Genomic DNA, 20,484 nt, shown 5'->3' with positions numbered 1-20,484 from the left:
TTCAGTGTCAGCTCCAATGGCAGCAAATATTAAGTTACTGGATCACATCATCATAATGAGCAGAAGGACCTACTCAAGGAAGTCAGAAAATCAGCCAGTCTTAGCTTTTTCCATATGGCTGCTATTTAAAATCTATGTCTCTCCTGGCTGTGTTTCTCACTTCCCCCAATTTGATTAAATTGTGACGTTCAGTACACCTAGATATCTTCTCCTATCGGCAGCTAAGCTCCTCTGCGTCTTTTCCCACTTTGCAGAAGTACATCAACAGGTTGCCCAAGCTGGATTCCCTCAATGGATCTCTAAGATTCGAGTAATTTTTATCTTTTAATGAGGTGACTGCTTCTATTCGGGGCTTAGAAAAGCACAGAGCCACGTGCTTCAAGCATGTAAAAGCAGGTAAGATTACAACACAGGGATTCCAAGCTTTCTTTTTTTTTTTTGTGCTGAATGCCTACTTGTTTTATTACCAATGTCTTTTGTCTTTAACCTCAGGATTGGTTACCTGAAAGAAAGCATGAAGAAAGAAATGGAAATAAGCCAACTTTTCTAGGCCTTGCCTGCAGAAAAAATCAGAACCTTTCAACTCATTAAACTACAAAGCAAACTAAAGGAGTCTAAATTGGTTTAGCTTAAACTTTTTGCTTCCTTTTTTAAGCCGAACTAAATGCTACAACAAAGTTCTGCTCAAGAAAGCATCCACATGATTTTTTGTGTCAGTCCAACACTGCACTGCAATTTCTAAAAGGGACGAATCTGCTTTCCCGTGGAGTGAACCTGCACATATCACTGCCTTTGAACCTGTCACAGATTAGTTTCATTTATATCCATTACATGCATGAGTCTAATATGGACGGGGTCTTTATTTTGAAGGCAACTAAGTATGCTGCTTCCATACAATGAATAAGAATGAGGCTTATCTTTAATTTTCTGGTTACTGCATCACCCCCTAAGAAAAAACATAGCGAAAGGGAGAGCGAACTTTAGCATGGACTGTGTATTTATAGGATTACCTTGTAGTGCTGTCACTGGCTTGGTTTTATAACAACTATATTTTTAAAACTGGGTTGTGATGACCTCTCAACGTGGGTAGGCAGACAGGCAAACACGGGGGGGAAATCCTAAGCATAATGTAAGGCTTGAGCCTAACATACTTTCCATTTCATGTTAAGACTTTCTTAAAAGACATGACAATATTTGTGAGGAAGATTCAAACTAGTGTGAAGACATGTTCCCTGCAGAGGAAGCAGAATGCAGCTTGTGCAAATGGAGAGGAGGAGGAGGAGGGCAGCAGTAGTGACTGGATGCCAGAGCTGCAATTGCGTTGCATTCGCAAGGCAGGAAGCACCTGAGCTGCCTGTTGGCAACGTGCCTGATCCCAGTCAGTGCTTCGGATCAGACATTCAAGGAACGAGAAGTCACTCCAGGTAGAGAAAAAGCCAGAGCTGAGCTACCAGATAATACAAGCACTTGCAGGCTGCTTTTTTTAAACTCTATGAAAGTCAAATGTATGCAGTGTTAGCCACGTAACAGTCTCAGTGCACACACCCATCCCTGTTCCAAGCTTTTCACTGTCAGTGAACTGCTTCCCTGAGCTCCCGATCATGTCTGTACTAGTAACATATGGCTCCAGCATTTTCTGCTTGATGATCCAGAACTATTTAAAAAGGATGTGAAAATTTACCAGAAAAGCCGCTCCCTCAAACAACTTCTGACCTTTCAAGTCTGATCTCGGGTGACTGTAGGACAAGCAGTAATTTTAAAGGGAGAAAAAGAGTAAAAATATTTCTGTGATCATCCCAAGATCATAATGAAAACATATTCCAGTTCTTCAGAGCACAGGCTGTCATTTATCATTGCACCTAGAGCAAACCAGGCCAACCTGACTGCAGCCTCTGGACACTCCATTAAATAATGAGTAATACCTGCTTCAGAGTGCCTTAGAGTTTCTGTTCTTTAAGGCAGCAAATGAAATATCCTGATGATACTCAGTTGAAAGCTCATATCCTTCAACTCATTATGGGCTTCTGCTTTTTGTATGTGCTAAAATTGATATGTATGTTCAGCCAAGCTCGTGGTTCTCTCATTCTAATGAAAAGCAGCAAACATGAAAAGCGTACAATGAAGGCTCAAGTTAGATCAGGATTTTTGCTGACTGCAGAAAATTAACAGTTAGTCTGAGCTTAAAGTACGGGACAAAAAAAAAAAAAAAAGAGTGGTGGGAAAGTTAAGATCATGCATGACTTCTAGAAAACTTTGTACAGTGCTTTAAAATTGCAACAGCAGCCCCATTCTACCCTCTTGACTGACTTACAGCAGGATCCTTAGTGCAGCAAGAGAATGGCACACCACAGCGCTCGCGACTTGCATTGGAATCTGTGCAATTGAAGTAAATATTAAGGTTCCAGTCATCAGCTCCAAAAGCCCCACAGCACTGCCACTAGAAGAAAAGAAAGGAAAGCTTCTTGACTTTCAGTATAAACAAGTTTCAGCATTAATAATTATCGTTGTCAGTTTTCCTCTAGTTTTCTATAAAGAATCAGAGATTCCTTCTTGTTTCATCAGAGCTGTATTTTTTTAAAGACCATTTCCAACCTTTAAGTTGTTCCAAAATTGCCACGGGGTTAAAGTTGCGTTCATACCCTGCAGTGCTGATCTTTGGGGAGAAAAGCATGGAACAAGCTGATAAGCCTAAAAGCTCCCAGTTGCAGAGTCCTACACGCTCAGGCCCAGGGACAGCACAGCCACGAGTGTGACGTTCTGCCCAGTCTGATGGGCCCTGGGTTCTCAGCAAAACCAGTCAGCACCAAGTGCTCCATTTGCCAGTTTGAGGAACCTTCGTCAGGCCATCCACGAGGCAGCACGAATTCAGTGTTTGCTGCACATCACAGATTATGCAAGTAACACCTTGTTGTGGTTTAACCCAGCAGGAAGCTAAGCACCACGCAGCCGTTCACTTACTGAAGGTAAGCAGAATCCTTCAAAAAGTGTAAATACCCCAAATGGCAGACTTAGACTTTTGTGAAACATGCTGAACATACAAAGAAGGGACCAGTGGAGCACTGACAGTTTACAGCACTCAAGAATCTAGTGCATTTAACCCATCTATGCCAGGTAAATAATAATAAAAATAGTTAATAAATCAAGCTAACTGCACTTTCAAGGGTTGGAACGGAAATTCTCTCTCTGTGGATGTAACACAGGTCCCTCTAATACCAGAAGCATCTTGTCTTCATCTTATCTCTACTAGCTGAAAAAGTGGCTTGCTCTCCAGACTCACGCAGTTCCCGACTTAAGTGTCAGGACTGCTAATCCCGTTAGGAGAGCAGGTTTTATCTAGTGCCAGCCTGCTGCAAAATTGGATTGCAGCCTTTTGGTTGCATACGCATGTAGCAGTGCTTTCAGCTTGCGTTCACCTCTGACCTTCTCCAAACCAGAAAATATTTGAACCAGCGCAAGGATCCACATCCTGTTACTCAGTTCCTTTCCCCCCAGGGGATATAGAAGCAAATGAAACATCAAATAAATTTATTTGCAGAATAGATAAAAAATCAGAGATACAACGATTTCAACCAACACTTAACAGTGTAGTTACACGGGGCCAAATTCAGAGTGAAGTTCACAAACACACTCCAGAAGCAAGTACTGGAGTGAGAGCGTACTGGCAAAACCACCTGCACAAACTCTGGCCTCACTCTTCCTTTCCCCCCAGGTGCAGGTGGGGCATCATTTAGAGATTTCTTGCCAGAACTTTGAGTTTCCCACTTCATCAGGCTAGCTGCATTAAGTCTTGGTAAAGAGAAAGAACCTTGTAGATTCACTCAGATCAGCCAAGCACCTCTGCCACTCCACAGTGTGGTGCGGCACCTCTCGTGTTGCTAAACCACCACCACCATCATCCCAGAACTGAATGCACGTCACCTGCCATGACACCTAAAATACCTTTTTTAGATACATACAGAATATGCTCCAACAACCTGAACGCAAGACTCTGATGGTAGCTACTCCATCTGACACACTGACCCTGAAAAGCTTCATGAGTAAGTCAGCCCAACTCTCCAACTTAAGAGTTTTCAACCAAAACCAACAAATAAGCCACTTCTCACAGGTGCTGTGGGTTATGTACAGGTTCTGTAAAGATAACAAGGATTATATATGCTAGAATATTTCTGTTGTTTCTTGAAAAGACCAAACAGATGGGAAGTAAAAAAAAAAAAAAAAAAGAGAACGTATTTATTTAAAGCAAGCAAGAAAAAATAAACATAGTCCAACTTACATATTCCTGCGTAAAGTCTATGAGGTTTTGCAAATCAATGTCATCTCGGTATGCTCTGATGTTGTTGTTTATAAAGAAATAAAGCTGGTCCTTGATCCAGTCTTTGAAAACAAACGCTAGAACACCAGCAGTGAGCTCCAAGAAGAAAATAATTCCAAGAAACACAGAAAACTATGAAGAAAAAGAAAGAGGTTTGAATTATTTTGCCTTCTGGCCAAAAATTTATTTTTCAAGGCTCCCAATTATATCTGGTGGTAGGGCTTTGTTTCAGTGCAAACTCAAGCTATTCTGGCACACAATACATTTTAAATTTAAAATACACCATTTTTAATTAGAGCTGTAGTACAGGACTCTTAATTCTATTCTAGCAAATAATAAAAATGCCAATGAATTCAAACTTTGGCACCCAGAGCAGGACATTTCACTGGAATTTCCAAAGAGGCCCAAGGGAGTTCACTGTAAATTTCAACAGAGATGGCCACCTGCCAGGGCTCTCTGAAAACTCATCTTAAATTTCTGTGTAGGCACTCCCATTTTCAAAGGCAAAGAACAAACAATAAAGCCAATGAAATGCTTTCTGAGTGACTTTTTCCTTAGACTTCCTCACTGGTAAAGCTTTGCCTAAGCGGGTAAAGCAAAAAAAAAAAAAAATTGGTAACAGCAGAAATTAATTAATGATTAAGTCAGAGAGGAATGTCTATGGAATGACTCACATCCACATTAAAACCAAATGAGGCTGTGATGATTAATGCAAATGCAATGGATGCCAAAGGCATTACTAATGATCTGCCACTTTCTCTAAGCATCTCCACTGAGCCCACAGTGTTTTAAACAGACAGGGGTCCTCATCTACTGGAAGTCCATCTCTTTTGCAACTGCCTCTTTAAGTTTCTTTTTAATATGCTCTCTGTGTTTGTTCAGATGCATTTTTAATTTCTCCATCAGCTGCCGTATAGGAAGCTATTTCTGGTACAGCAGATGGGTTCATTTTAGGCAAGCTGAGAGAAGCAAGGCAGAAGAAAAAAAAAATGTTACAATAGCTTTTCTTTCCTTTTTTTTTCCTTTTTTTTTTTTTTTAAGCAAGAGCAAACTAGAACTATCCCAAGCTGCTTTAAAAATGCCTCAAGAATCGTAACTGTCAACCACCTCCTCCTGCAATACAATGAGTTTGTGGGAGCCAAATCAGGCACTTGAAGGCAGTTGTTTCACTGGAACCCTTTTTGTGTATATCAGCAGTTAATGGCTATGAAAACTAATACTGCCCAGGCTGTGCCCAGCTCTGGAGGCTGGGAGAGTGGAGGAAAGAATCATGAATTTATAAATCTTCAGCTGACATTCAGCAATGAATCAGGGTCACATCCCACCCCCCCCAAAAGGCATTTTAAGGCCTTTACACAGCTAAGCAGGAATACAGAAGGTGACTTACGCCATGTAACCAGTGAATGCCACAGTTGCAAAGGCTACTTACAAATTTGAGAAGGAAGGTGTTTTCTCGCAAAGCTCCAATGCATCCTGCAAATCCCAAAATGAACATAACTCCTCCTACCACGAGGAAGAGCCAAACTGGATCAAAGCCTCCCAGGTCGGTGATGGAGGAGATGTTGGACAGCACTCCCTGGGAAAGAAACAATGCCAAGGTATAACAGATGTCTTCAAACTTTCTGTTGTACAAATTCGGCTTGCGTTTCTCCTTTTTAAAAAGGGAGAGGCGTACAGCAAATAAATGTCCTTCAGTACAACAAGGAAACACACTAAGATCTTTGCATCCAATGAAGAGATGAAAAGGGTGAGTAAGTAGAGTATTTCTGAATCAACACCTGGAATGGAAAACAAAACGTGCTTCTAGAGTCTTCTGCAAAAACCCACAGGGCATTTTGCTGCATCTGTAGCCAGAAGAAGTAGTCTGCCAGAAAGTAAGAATAGACATTCGAATAAAATTTACCTCAATTTTATTACCCACGGGGAGGTATCATATACGTTGTTTATGTAAGCACACGGTTATAAATGTTCTGATAGAAAAAGCAGTCAACAGCAAGCACATCTTGAATTTAGCATGTAGGCTCACTACATGCAAGTGACAGAAATTAGAAGTGAGCTCCTAGGTTAACTGCAGCATTTTGCAGCAACAGATTTTGACAAGCTCGATTAAAACTTCAGTCATCTACACATCAAGAAGTCACGATATCAGTATGGCTACTGACTAATCAGCAGGAAGAAAAACTGAAATTAGTGTTAAGTCCCTTAGAAGGACAGAAGGCAGCTCAAGGACTTGTCTTAGGAGGCGGTTTGCACTAGCTTAGGTTATACCTATCATATGGTAATTACATATTCTGTATTTTAGATATGACAGTCAGCACGGTCTGCTTGTAATGCCACTGCCTCCTCAGAAATGGAGCCTGGGTTGCGACGCCAGTAGTCCCAAGGAACTATTTTATTTTTCTGAACACATTTTAACCAGAGTTTGGCTGATGTTGAACAGATGGGTCACGTCAAGGAGCAAACACAAAGTTTTCCTTATTCCAGTGAGCTTGCACAGGAACAGTTACAATTTCCCAAAGCCTTTTGGCAGCAAAAAAGCTGAAGTATCACTATTTCTTCATTCAACTCCCTGGTGCCGTAGGTCGATGCAAAGCACACTGCTGCAGTGGACGTTTCTCCATGTATTCTCTCAGAGAAGCCTGAGCCCACGCTGAGTGCTTTGGACTACTTTTCTCTCTGTTAACTCCTGAATGAGCTGTGGTTTGAAAAGCAACAACACAAACCTTCTCCTCTACAGCTCTGTATCTGCAGATTTATTCTCAAGTACTTCATCCTTTTTCTTCTTCCTGTCCGTACTCCCTTTGCTTCTTTGAAAGGCTCCCACAACAGCTATAGTTCTGAAGGATGTTATCATAGCATCGTTTCCAAAAGTCATTAGTAACATTGTTAACAGCTAACAACTGTGGCTTTGGATCTGCGATATTTTTTTTATACTCAATTTGGACCACCCATAGCATGTAAATAGTGATATACCCGCTATCTCTAATACAGCACTCCACAGTCTGCAACCACGTCCACAATTGCCCACGCAAAACTGACAGTGAGTAAATAGCAAATGAAGGCTGTCTTTTTTTTTTATTTTATTTCTGAAGACCGCGATAGACTGGATAAAATAGGCACCTGCGTTTCTCCCATGCACACAGCAAGGAGCCTTGGAAAAGGCTGGCATGCTAGAAGAAAAAAATAGAGCACAGCCTAACCCCATGTTACAAACAACAAACCACAACATCAGTGATGTTCTCTCCCTCCTCCTACAGGTAGCTGCTGCCTGACAGAGGGACACAAAAACAATCGCATTCACACTTTACTCCAACCTTATATGTAGTATTAGTCCTGTTTTCATTCATTATATAGACCAAAATAGACAAAAGGCATAACGAACACAACGCTGCTCAGAGGCAGTGTGCAAGCAGACCCGTTGGCACGGCCCCTTTTCTAAGCAGCTAGTGATGAGGTGGTACAAGCCAGGCTGAACTCAGCTTTTATCAGTCATTAACACTAAATCAACTCGTGCAGAAGTCTTCCACCACCGTTGCTTCATTACATATGCCACAGAAAAGAAATCAAAGGCAAAACTTCCTGGTGAAGAATAACAAACATTAAGCAGTATTATCTAACGCACAAACCTCCAAAAAAGGCACAGCCTTGGACATATGCAAGTCAGGAGACACAAGCTCTGCCCCAGGGAAAAGGTCTGCTCTAATGACTTCTAACCAAGTTTCAAAGTCCTCTCTCTGTTTTCTCTTTTTGCATAAGATGAGAAGAAATTATGCCTTAAGCAAAAACTACTCCTCATTTCTTTCAACGTTAGCTCATTTTGTGAATTAATGCACTATAACGTAGCAGAATGTGAAAACAGCCACTGGAGAAAGGATGCTGCCTTTGTATTGCAATTATTTTACTTCAAAAAATCCAGAAGGACGAGCAGTCATTTAAGCCTCTCTTCGTCAGACACTTTGTCTTTCTTAAAAACCAGCAAATTAGTATGTCCAATCAAGTTCTTTCCATATGAAAGTAGAATTCAAATGCAAGATGAAATCCAAGTGAAATTCAGCTCACACTTGGAGACACTGCTCTTAGAGAAGCTAGTCCTGATATAAGGAAGCGTTAATAAGAAGAACTAGACCAAATTTGTATTGTCACGCTCAATGATGACAAAATTTAGCAGACCAGTTGTATTTATATTCCCTTTCTGATCGTGCCCTTTCCCACCTTACTTGATTTTCTACCACTGCCAGGCTCTTGCCACCCTGGCACGCCACAAGCAGGCAGCCCCCTGGCAAAAGTCACTCATCACGTCCGTGGTCTCCTCCCGGCTCTGACTCCTCAGGATGCTCTCATCTGACAAGCACCGAAGGAGAACAATGTGAGCTTTATCTGCTGTTGTTTGCTGTCCTTGGAGAGCACCTTTATGTGCATCTTTTGCTAGTCTGCATATGGCAATCATCAGCCCAGCCTGGATAAACCCCAAGTAATACATCCTGACAGCACAAGGCGTACACCGCGTAATTCTCGTTTGTACTGTGTGCTCTCTGCATACGAATTCCAAGTTATCAGTATTCTGGAGAGACACCTCAGGATATACAGTCTTCAGAGAGGCTTTGGCAATAAAACAATAGCTAGCAGCAGGAATGACAAACACAGATAATGCTCTGTGGTTACAGCTAGACATGCACAGAGGTAGGCTGATAGAAGATTGCTGCTTACTGCTGAAATACGGTTCAGTCATCTTCCAGATTTGCTTTTTTTTTTCTGGACACTTACACGTAAGCTCTCCAAGGAGAAACAGCAGTGCAATACTTTAAAGAAAAGCTTATTTTGCTCCAAGCAGCAGGGCAACAACTGAGGAACATTATTTCATTTTATACTGCTAAACTGAACTGGATGTATGCTCCTACAGGCGCATGCTCTTCCTACCCACTGCAGGTTCCTGTAATGCCTTTTACCACAGTATTCAGGCTTTTGTTGTTGTTGTGGCTGACTTCTGGGCAAAGTTTGGCAGAGATGCACAGTGATCTGGTAGTGGCCAATTCTGTCTTTATCCCATCTTTAGCCTACCAGTCATTCTTGTAACCAGCTCATCTCTTGCAGGGATGCAATTCCTAAACAGACTGCCCGTAAATCCTTTAAAGTCGGGCTTTCTACAAATACAAAGGATTTTTCTCATCAACGCTACTGCAGTAGCCCAATCTTTACTGCTAAATAGTTGTACTTACTCCTGATATAAATGAAGGAAATCTTTTTTCTTAAACCTATGTTCATAATTCAGAGGTATGGTCATGTTTCTGGGCACCTTCTTGGTGGTTTAGACGTAAGCATGATCTTTACATGGCAGTAAACACCATGCGAAGCTGCATTCTGTTACTTTCCTTCTCGCAGTGGCATCAATCCAGGGCTCTGCTATAGCCCCACAAGGGGAACCAGCAGGACACGTCCCCTGGCTGATCTCCAGCTCATCTGCTTGCTCTGTTCCCCCAGCCTCAATTGCCTGCTGTACACTCGAGCACCTGGGTTTTTATTTAACTTTTTCATCCACCACAAGTCAAAAATTTGTTTGGGGTTGTGAAGGGACAAAATCATCATCCATAACTGAGCTAAAATCAGTGATGGTGAAGTTACAAATAAAGTTCTTTTACCTGTGGAGTGGGTTTGATTGCAGTCACTAGGATAGCACGAGACAGGAGCGCAACAGAAAAGACCAATCTCATACTCCTGCCACACACCAACTCAGGAGAAAAGCCAAGTGAAACGGCAGGACCTGCTCCTTTCCCAGCAAAGGAGTGGCAGGAGCAGCAGTGGTGGTGCCTTCTGCCACACCAACAAACACCAGCTGGCTGAGCCAGGCCTCTCGGAAGATCTTGCAAAACTGCAGTCACCTTCCTAAGGTGACTTCTTCCCATGTCCACAGATCTACATTAGCATTTTAGGTGAGCTCCTTTAAAGGGACTCCCCGAGTTACCACATCAGGTAACAGTCTCAGAGCACACAACCTAGGTTACTTACAAAGGAAGACGTGCCCCTGGGATATATAATCCATGTTCTCCGCCAACGGCAGGCACTCAGCCCATGGGATCACACTAGAACTGGACTGAAGAAAACAGCAGCACACGGCTTCGAGCAGAAGCACTACAGACAGCAGCAGCTCTGGAAAGCTGACCCAGTAATGAAAATTCGAGATATCTGGAGTCAGAGACAACTTAGGAGAATAATTGTTGTAGGGAACAAAGAGGTGATAACACTGTGAAAGTACACTTCGGCCCACCAGGGTGAATGTGAAAGAACGGGACTCTACAGTCCCCATGAAAAACAACAACCCAGCAGGCTATTAAAAAGGAGAAGCCAACACAAGGAGGATGGGAGAAAGCAGAGGAAACAACAACAACAAAATAAGACAGGAAAAAAAAAAAGCCACTAAACATTTCTGCTGCAGAATTCTACTTCTGGGGTAAAAAATAAAATGGTCAGAAGAAAGATTCAGCAATATGAGACCTTCAGAAACATTTCTTCTCTGCAGGCCGAGGATTAACCTTCCCACAAGCTTGTCTGCAGGACTTAGAAACACTGGCAAACAGGAACATACGAGAGTGATGGGAAATAAAAGTATTTCCAAATGTATTATTTTAAAATGGAAAAATGTCTACTTTCCTAGTCATAAAATTCATGCCGTTCCTCCATGCTGCGCATCTGAATGAGCGTGAGGAACAGAACAATAGCCATTGAAACATGCCAAATTAATTCCACTCCAGAATTTTGTCTTTGCGAGAGAGAAACGAGGTGGGGGATGTTTACAAAACTTATTTCCTTGATTTTTGTTGGTTTTGCATTTCCACAGCAAACAGTAACAGCAGCAGAACTGTATTTTCCAAGCTCCTAATGAAGGAGAATTAACCGCCTTGTCAGGGCAAGGCAGAGTTCAATAGGCAAATGGCTGGCATAAACACATTTGAGATACAGATTTTTGCCTTTTTCAGGATTAATGGTTACAAGATCTTGGAACGCTAGTAAACAATTTAAGGGCCTCTTTAGATAATGCATCTTTAGGTACTGAAATTTAAATTAAAGGCAACAGAGAGTATTAATATACCCTTCTGTCCTTCCAAGGCATGTAAAAACCACAGAAGCAAGAAATATGCTTTGAGTATCCTTCAGCTTGTGAGGACCCACAGCACATGAACAGCGTTTTGCTGTCAGCAACTGGTTTTTTTTAGAAGAGCTAAATAATGGACATGCATGAGCAACAACTATGGAGCGACTGCTGTATCAGTCCCTCTTGACGTTTGCCCCTTACTGAGACAGTAAAGAGCAGCAAGAATTCCTTCTTGAAAAAATAAAAACACTGTAGTTTTAATTTCAGGGCAAGAGGGAGGCAGATTTGGGCTGACCAACAATGGCTGTTTCTATGTACGGAGTTTAGCCTGTCCTAGAGCACCAAAGCCAGTCTCAATGACATGTAAAAGTCCAGCTTAAACCTTGAGATCCGGATCTGGAGCTCCCACTCACCAAGAAAACCATGCAGGCACACAGAAGTACCGTGCTGGTGCTCCAAATCGCACAGCCTGCCTTCTGAGTTGGAGTATTTTCTAGTTATGCTGATTTAATCACGAAAAGCCTTCAAAACCATATTTATGCACGTGATCAGCCTCCTCCACTTCTCCCTCCTCATTTCAGACAACTTTATATGGGAACTAAGTCTGACAAATTCTGCAAGGATCTGTACATTTTTTCCCCACCTTAGCATCTCTACCTTTACAACCTGCTACCTAGTACAGACTCCTGAACTTTTTTCCTAAAAGCTCCCACTCCACAGATGGTCCTGTGAAGTGTCAGAAGACAGATGAGCAATTCATAGTTCATTCTCACTGCACTTGCATATAACTCTGCTGCAGGTAGCAGGAGAACCTGGAAGTTTGTTTTCCCAAGTACCTACTGGCATCATACCATGAACGCTCTCAATGAGCCTTAAGACCACATTATTTAACATAATTCAACCAATTTTTGTACGATGTTAGTTGTACGATGTTAGTTGATTTTTAAAAAGTCACCAGAACAAAAAAAAAATGCTTGAAATGCTTTAAAAAAAAAAGTCAGTCAAACTTTTTTCCACCTGCTACTGAGTAAATGTAGCTTAAATTGCTTGGGCTTACCACAAGCTCTTTAGTACACACTCTTTCTATGCTAACAATGTTCATGCTACTAGTCGGGTGTGTGTGGGGGAAATAAAACCAGCTGCTGTGGATTACTTTTGTTTTTTCAATGGTGCAAGCCCAACTGCAGCGTGCCTGAAAACACTGTGAGACTGTGAGCTATATAGTGCATCCATGTATAGATAGCTTTATTCATGCCCCGAGTTTATTGCCCCCCCAGCTCTCTGCCAGGTTCATGACTCAGAATGCTAATTGCCCAGTTTTTGTTTAGGCCTGGCCGCCTGGCTGTCAGGCCAATTCTGCTGCCTGGTTGACAAATGAGCTCTTTCGCCTCCCTGCAAAGGAAGGTCACGAGACTGTACAGTGTGCTTTTTTTTTTATTTTTTTCTCTTTTTTCTTTCTTTTTTCTTTAAAACAAAGTTTAAAGGGGGGAATTCAAGCCAACCTAGCTAAGAGAAACCAGCCACCATATCCACAGATCTACCACAAACTGTTCTTACCCAGCAGCAAACAGGACTTCTGTAAAACGTGGACTACTTCATTAAAACCTGCATTTTTAACATGGACTTGTACAAGATTTTTCTATCTTAAAAAAGATTCTTTGACACAGCAAAAGTATATGCAACTTGATGGCCAGGATATGGAGCAACACAGCTGGATATAAAGCCAGATGACTCAAGACAGAAATAACATCCTCTCCACCATCGTACCAGCTCACAGTGGAGAAGCCCTTCTGAAGACCCAATCCTGAAGATCCCTTGCTGAGATCTCCCTGAGCCTCCTCTTCTCCAGGCAGAGCAGTCCCAGCTCTCTCAGCTCCAGTTTCTTCGTTATCCTCATGACCCTCTGCTGGTCTCTCTCAGGGTGGGGAGCCCAGAAGAAGACCCAGCTCTCCAGGTGTGGCCTCACCAGCACTGAGCAGAGGGCAGCAATTGTTTGCCTAACATGGGCCAGGATGCCAGCAGCTAGCTCACGGTCAACCAGGAGCCCACCAGGATCTATAGGTCCTTTTCTGCAAAGCTGATTCATTGTCTTACAGTAGGCCATGACAGCAGACCAGAATGGCCAAGAGGCACACGGCAAGAACAACTCCACAGGGGCTGTAACTGCTCTGCCCCCCTGCAGCTCCATGAGGCCTACGGCTACCTGGCACTCGGCCCTGCAGCTTTGGGCCTGGCCATGTACTGTCCCCCGGAGAGCTGCATGAAGAAAAGGTCCCGAATTGGCTTGCCACAGGGCCATGCTTCCATAATTCCTGCTACAAAAAAAAATAAATCAAGCCTCTCTATGCTCATGAGCATTGCAGTTCTTCTGTACCTATACCGCATTTTGATTGATGAGACCACAAACTGAAGCAGTACACACTAAGCACCACAGGGCAGCAGTTGGGGAGAGATGATGCTCATTTTCAAGGGAAGACCTTTGCTTTCGAGCAAGAAACAGCATTTTATTTATTCATTTACACATGAAAACCTACCGCATATGGAGCCTGAGCTGATGCCTATTAAACTGCAATAGGTTTTATTTGCTTGTCTTAAAAACAACATGACATTTCTTCCCTCTTGCAGGATCTGACTACTGAGGGTTTAAGATGGCACGATAACAGATGTCCAGATCTCAAGTAAAAACATGAGCTTTGGCTTCTGGTTATTAACAATTATGAACCCAAAGCATTTTTACTTGGAAGTGGAGGCGGTTTCACATACAGAAGATATGTAAAACCTAACAAGCCATCTTTCTGCTCGAACAACCTCAAGCTGTAGGGGTGGTGTATTTTAGACTACACAAACTAGACTATAGCTCATTTCCCTTTACATGCTCATTTATTCTAAACAGGAATCATTTGTGTTACCACTGGAACAATATAAAAACATTAAAAACTTGCCTGGGAAGCCACTCTGAAATAAAGTACTTCTCTGAGGCTTAAACATCAGCATCATAAGCTCTGTATGCTCAGAGAATTAAATTAAACATGTTTTTACATTTTGCTGAGTGACAGCACTCCTTTTCCAAGCCTATTCAAGCCATCCAACATGAGCATCATACAGTAGGTAAATACACATGCATACACATACATACACATTATATATACAAACACAAACTCGCATATATGGGTGTATACAGTGCAAGTTAGTTAATACCCTATTACTAGCCCTGAGAAATACTATTTGTAATTATCAGTAACCAAGGCACATGCACAGAGCAATTAGATTTTAAGTCAATAAATCACTTCTGAATCAGCAAAATTTGTCCTGCATTTAAGTGGCAAAACTCCAATGTTTCCAATGTGTTGTTTTGTTCTGCTGCAAGCACCAGTTATGCCTGAAGTGAACATCACTTTGGAACTTACTTTGTTTTCCATCAGAAAAGAAAAACATTATGTAACCAAATATCATAGTACCATTGCTATCAACCATGTCTTATTATTTTCAACTTAGCTTTTTAAACAAAGAAGAAAAGGAAACTCCTGGCTTTAATTTCAGCTGATATATTACGGCCAAGCTCTTCATTCAGTAACCCAGTACATACTGACTTGTTTTGTATATTACACTTTGATATTTTATCTTCTTCCCAAGTTCTGCAGCAAGCAAGCTAAAAATTAGGCTCTGGTTCACAAGTGGGTTCTCTCTCCCCACCCTTATTTCCCCTTCTTCTCATTTCCAAGTTGATTTTACAGCCTCGAAACAGAAAGCCAGTGGACAAATTCATTTGCGTAAGGAAAACCAATTGTTTTGTCTCAGGTTTGGTTTGCTGTTCCTTAAGAGGAGCAGCAGCTAGCCTGCTACGTTCAGCAAGGAGGCTGGAGAGGCTCTCTTTCAAGAAGCTGCCCCCTGAGAGGCGCAGGCTCCCTCTCCCTTCCCGGGGCCACGTGCAGCAGGGCCGTGCTGCCAACACCGCCTTCAGCAGAGCGATCCAGCGCCTGTGCTGCCGCTGGAGCGTGCATGGGTTGCAATGGTTATTTTATGTGCAAGTGTCAGCCATGATTCCTTGCCAAAGCGTTCTCAGGAAAAATGCCAAGGATCTTCCTTTAGGTGAGCCAAGCCAAGGTTTTATTTGACAGAGAAGCTTGATTTTGTTTCAGTAGAAACTGTGTGGACACACAAAACGTGCAGCATACTGCTATTCCAGTATTTCACCAGAAAAAAAAAAGAAATAAGGTGAGTCTGATGCCACATTCAACTTACCTTTTCATTCCATGCCCACAGTCCAATGCCAAGAAATGCTATGCCAAGGAACTAAAGGGAAAAATAAAAATAAAAAAAATATCAGAATGGGAACTACAAATTTATAGATTTATTTATTTAAACATTCATATTACCTCATCCTTTATGTTGGAAAATCAATTTTATCTGGACTTTGGGAGCTTAGCAAGAGTTTTAAAATATGCATACAGTGTGTTTTTTTTTAATTTATTTTACAACTCAACCAGTAAAACTGAGGGGACTTTCAAGGTTGCACAGCTCATTCAGGGATGTTCTACATACAAATAGTAGATACAATAAATGTCACTTTCACAACACCACTCAAATAAGGCTTCTTGGCTTGTCAGACTGCCCCAAGGCAAACTTCACAAGCAAGCAACACGTTATTTTGCTGTTGTATTATCCACCACCCGCACAGAACAACAGTCCTCACAGCTCTCACAGACCACTCATTAAGAGAAGGAGATTAAAAGAGAGCCTAAATATACTTTTACTATCTGTTTTAGCAATATTATCCAGAGACATAGAAAGATGTTTAAACATAATATAACACAGGGTTTGGGGAAGGGGGAGGTGGGGGGATTGACTTCACAGGTCTGAAAGAGTAAGAATTTTTAAAAACTAAAGCCAACATTTACTAACCCTTTTCATACTGAACGTTTCTGTATTTCATAAAGGAATGCATGAAAGACCATCCTTTCTTCACCAAGGGATTCAAAAGTAGCAAACTCAGAGAAGAAAATGCCTTCCAACAATGACGGAAAGGGGCGCAGTATCTAGGTTTGCTACATCCCCGTATTCTCCAGTCCACTAAATAATTTAAGTGTATCCTTGCCCTCCACATACTACAGGATTTCCATACAAAATCCGCACAAAGCATCTGTGAAACAAGCAGAAAAGGCAGGCTCCACCTCTTGACACCACCACTGTATATTTGGCGTGATACAGTACCAATCACACAGAGTACTGAAAAAAAAAACATATACTGGGAGGCTAAGCACATCTCTAAACATCCACCTGTCCAACTTTAATCCCTGTTTTTTTAAACCAAAGTGCTAGCTAAAAAGAAAATTACACACACTCTAATTTCAGGGCATGTAATTGAATGGTGCTTGAACATCAAACTTGTTTTTCCTTGTGGTTTCTGGACAACACAGCGCGCAGATTTACTTTGGCACGTAGCACGTTTTCTCTTAAGATCTGCATAAACAGCTAAGTATCCTAACGATTTTTCTTTGCAAAACAGGACAGAAATGTTTTTCTGTTTAGAAGTGGGAGGAGGCAGGAATATCAACTTTAAAAGCTTTCCCAGAAGTGATTTCACCAGCTTCAAAGCAAGATTCCTTCTTTGTTATCTACACTAACTTTAAGTGGCAGTTCTAGCTTCCATACCACAGGAATTTCCATACAGCATAACTCAGCATCAAGGGGATTACATCCTCACTGCAATACCCTGAAGTCCCCCAATACCCCTCGTATCTCTGTGATATCTCCTGCAAGCGTGCTCTGCCTGCCCAGCACTGCTACACGCCGCCAGCTCACCCAGAAGCACATCTATGCTAACTGGAGCGACGCTCTCCTTTTTGACTCGAAGAGTCATGATGGCAAATTTAAACAATACTACAAGGCAGCAAGGGATCCGTCACAAGCTTGGCTGTATTAAAGACAAGGAGAATTGAAAATGTTCTTGAATAGAAAAACAGGTCAAGAAAGTCTGCAATTTCAGCAGCCTTAATTGTCTATAAGATATAAAAAATGGATTAGAAAGTACAGTCTCCTGCGGTACACCACGTGAGCAGGAAAAGGTTATCTTACCTGCATCAGGACTGTTCTTTCTCTGTGGTCGCACAGCTTGCCAGAAGTGTGTATAATCCTTCTGACTGGGCTGCTTATTTGAAACTTGACAAGATTAAGCTGCACAAGTTTCCAAATCACTTTCAGACAAATGCAGTTAAGTTCTCTCTCTTTTTTTTTTTTATTATTTTTTTTTTTTTGCCATATCAAGCTCCTTTCCTTCTTTCTTACACAGCCAAAAGTAGCAAGGACGAAGGAATGGGAGTGGGGTAAAAGAAACATTATTTAAAAAAAAAAATAATCCATAAGTGCATTTGGAAGCAGAGAATTTTTACTTCTAGAGAGACACAAAGCACTATGTTTTGCAAGGAGCTTAACATAGTTTTGAACTGAGTGAGCATAGAAAAATAAAAAAGAATTTGATCAGTGCACACATACGTAACTTAACAGCCATACACATCAGCTGCAAGTCTGTCTCAGATCTACCAGCTTTATTAAATTTAATCCAGTTGAGTGTTCTTATTCTTCAGCAGCTGCTGAGAGATACAGGGATAAGGTATTACCTCACAGGTTGCCGAAGGTAACTTATAGCAGACTATATGGGTCTCAAGCCAGACTGATCTCGTTACTCAACCTGTAAACTGAGAGCAGAATGTACAATGCTAAGCTGAAGCACCTAAAAAAACTGAGATTGTCAAGCTTCTGGCAAGCCTGTTAACAAAACCCAGGAAATTGATTCTCTTGAAAACTCTCCAAGAGGACTCACAGATTTACTTGCTGCTCTGTCCTCTTCATATTCCAAAACAGAAATCTCTGTCCAGTTGCCTTTTGAGCAGCTGGTGAAAAAGGAACAATGGTCAAGACCCATTAGAAGAAAAGGGTTGGGATGGGAACATGAAACGGGATGCTGAACAAGTCAAACACTTCCTGGCATCCAGAATACAGGGTTAGATAAATTAATGGAGGATCCACAGCTAACGAAGAGTGACTTTGACATAGCTTCTGGCTCAGAGAGTTTTCAAACCATCGATTAGCAGGAGAAAATAAGCAGGAAGAGATCACTGTATTGATGCTTTGTTGCTTGAACGCCTCCTTCCCTCGCCAAACTCCACTTGCACCATTTAAACCAAGATACTGAGCTAGGCATGCTGCCAACCTAACCCCCCAGGATCGCTCCCAAGCAATGCCCACCCCTGCACAACCAGCCTGCTGTAGGGTGAAGCTCCGAGGAATGCTCTCGGTAATCCCCTCTGGCACGAGAGAGATGTTTGCCAGGAGACTTGCACCTCTCTCCAGGATTAACTCCAGCATCTCTTGACAATTAGGAAAAACTTTTGTGTAGCCTAAGAGAAGCAGAAAGTGCTTAGCAAAAACGCAGGGGGATTTTTGCTGTTAGAAGCAGAGGCAAAGCAGGATGTATATCCTGCTTATCTTGTAATCCCTCTGCAGATGGCTCCGAGAAGGTCTTATTCTGCTTGCCTGCAACCAGAAGGAAAACTTCTTCACATCCTAAGCACGTGAGGAGAGGATGACAAGTATCCACATCTTCTCGGTTAAGTCTGGAAAATTTCACTCACATCCTTTAAATTATTCCAACGAGTAATAAAAAGGTGGAAGTTGGCCTCGTTATCTACTAAACAATATATACAGACAAAGATGGCCTCGATTCTCCACAGACATCTAGTAAGACCATTTCGCCTGACTGTGAATGGTCACCGGATCTGGGACAGAGCTCGTAAAACCTAGATATTTTTTTTTTTAAACAGCAATTTGCAAGAGAACATTAAAATATTCCTCCAGAGTATTACAGCGTTACAAAAAACTTGCACAATAGTACTTTTTGAGCCATAGGCTTTCAGTCTGTAAACATCAAATAAATGTGTTTAGATTCCTCTTCTATAAGGAGCGTGGGTATTTCAGAGCAGAAAGTGTAGCAATACTTGTGCTGTTGCCCTACTTACAGAGTTTATGTGCAGTTTTCAGAAGTGGATTGATGGATAAGTGTTTCAAGCTGCATATATCTTATTCCCAGTCTTGCCTGCATGGAAGTAAATGACTCTTAGTTGCTAGGGATACAGAACGGCATTTCATCTAAGGGATGCTGAGGTAAATAGCAATGTAAATACTCGATACCATTTTAGAGGGAGATGAGCTTAAGCAGAGCCATCAGGCGGTGCCTCGTATAGCGAACGTTTCGTTGCAGCTGACATTCTTAAGTAACCTGGCACCGGGTTTCAACCAAAAGCCCGACAGCTGCAGACCGAGCAGCAAAAAGGTCTGTTACTCTGCCATGTGCATAACCCAGCGTAGGTCTGTGTGTGAACGTGTTAGTGAAGAGTTGAGCGGGGAAGTGCTACGGCACAGCTGCCTGAGATTTCCCTTCCTCACCTCATTACACGTGCACTAGCAGGAACACGTCAAACTTGTGAAAGTTCAGAACCAGAACTTCCTCACGATGGTGTTTTATTATTATTATTATTATGTTTTTAAGCCCTGTGTTGAGGCAGCACGTAGACCTGCCAGCTGCCCCAAGAGCTGCGTGCAGCATTAGTGAGAAAACTCAGGGTCCTACAGCCGGTTCGGCGCCTCTTCCCTGCAGGATCCTGCAGCAACCCACACAGCAGGACCTCCTCCTGCGTGGCTCAAGCCAGCACAGCGAGGGAAAGCAGGGTGCACCATCTTACTGACAAACACAGCAGTAATCGGGCCAACACAGAGAGTAGCATTTCACATCCTGAAACGTAAGCAGGGAAGCACAGGGCTTCTGAGCCCTGCACGTATATACAAGCAGCACTGACAAGTTCCTAAACAGCTCTAAAACCCCAGTGAACACCTTTTTTCCTCCTCTCCAGTTCCATCAACGTTTCCATTCCCAACACGAACAGGTACAGCATCTCATTTCCAGGTGGCTAAACACACATCTTGACTATGGGAAAGGCAAACTGCTCAAAATGTATGTACACGCTGACACATTTATGGTAATGCTTACAAAGAATGTGCTCACCTAAAGCCCATTTCTTGTTTGCTTTGA

General features: G+C 42.1%; 1 protein-coding gene across 1 annotated transcript in view; it reads right to left on the bottom strand.

Moving 5' to 3' along the window:
• The window catches only part of TSPAN5 (tetraspanin 5), a 69,905-nt gene that overhangs the window by 2,696 nt on the left and 46,725 nt on the right, over window positions 1–20,484 (bottom strand). Inside the window, exons 2-5 of the mRNA XM_084285631.1 lie at window positions 15,642–15,692; window positions 5,742–5,888; window positions 4,274–4,444; window positions 2,312–2,437 (exon numbers count right to left, since the gene is read on the bottom strand). Of these exons, the coding sequence (XP_084141757.1) occupies window positions 2,312–2,437; window positions 4,274–4,444; window positions 5,742–5,888; window positions 15,642–15,692 (495 nt within the window). The remainder of the gene's footprint in view (window positions 1–2,311; window positions 2,438–4,273; window positions 4,445–5,741; window positions 5,889–15,641; window positions 15,693–20,484) is intronic.

Source organism: Netta rufina (assembly GCF_964035555.1).
Source record: "Netta rufina genome assembly, chromosome: 4".
Lineage (NCBI taxonomy): Eukaryota > Metazoa > Chordata > Aves > Anseriformes > Anatidae > Netta > Netta rufina.
This window is presented reverse-complemented; position numbering and strand designations above follow the sequence as displayed.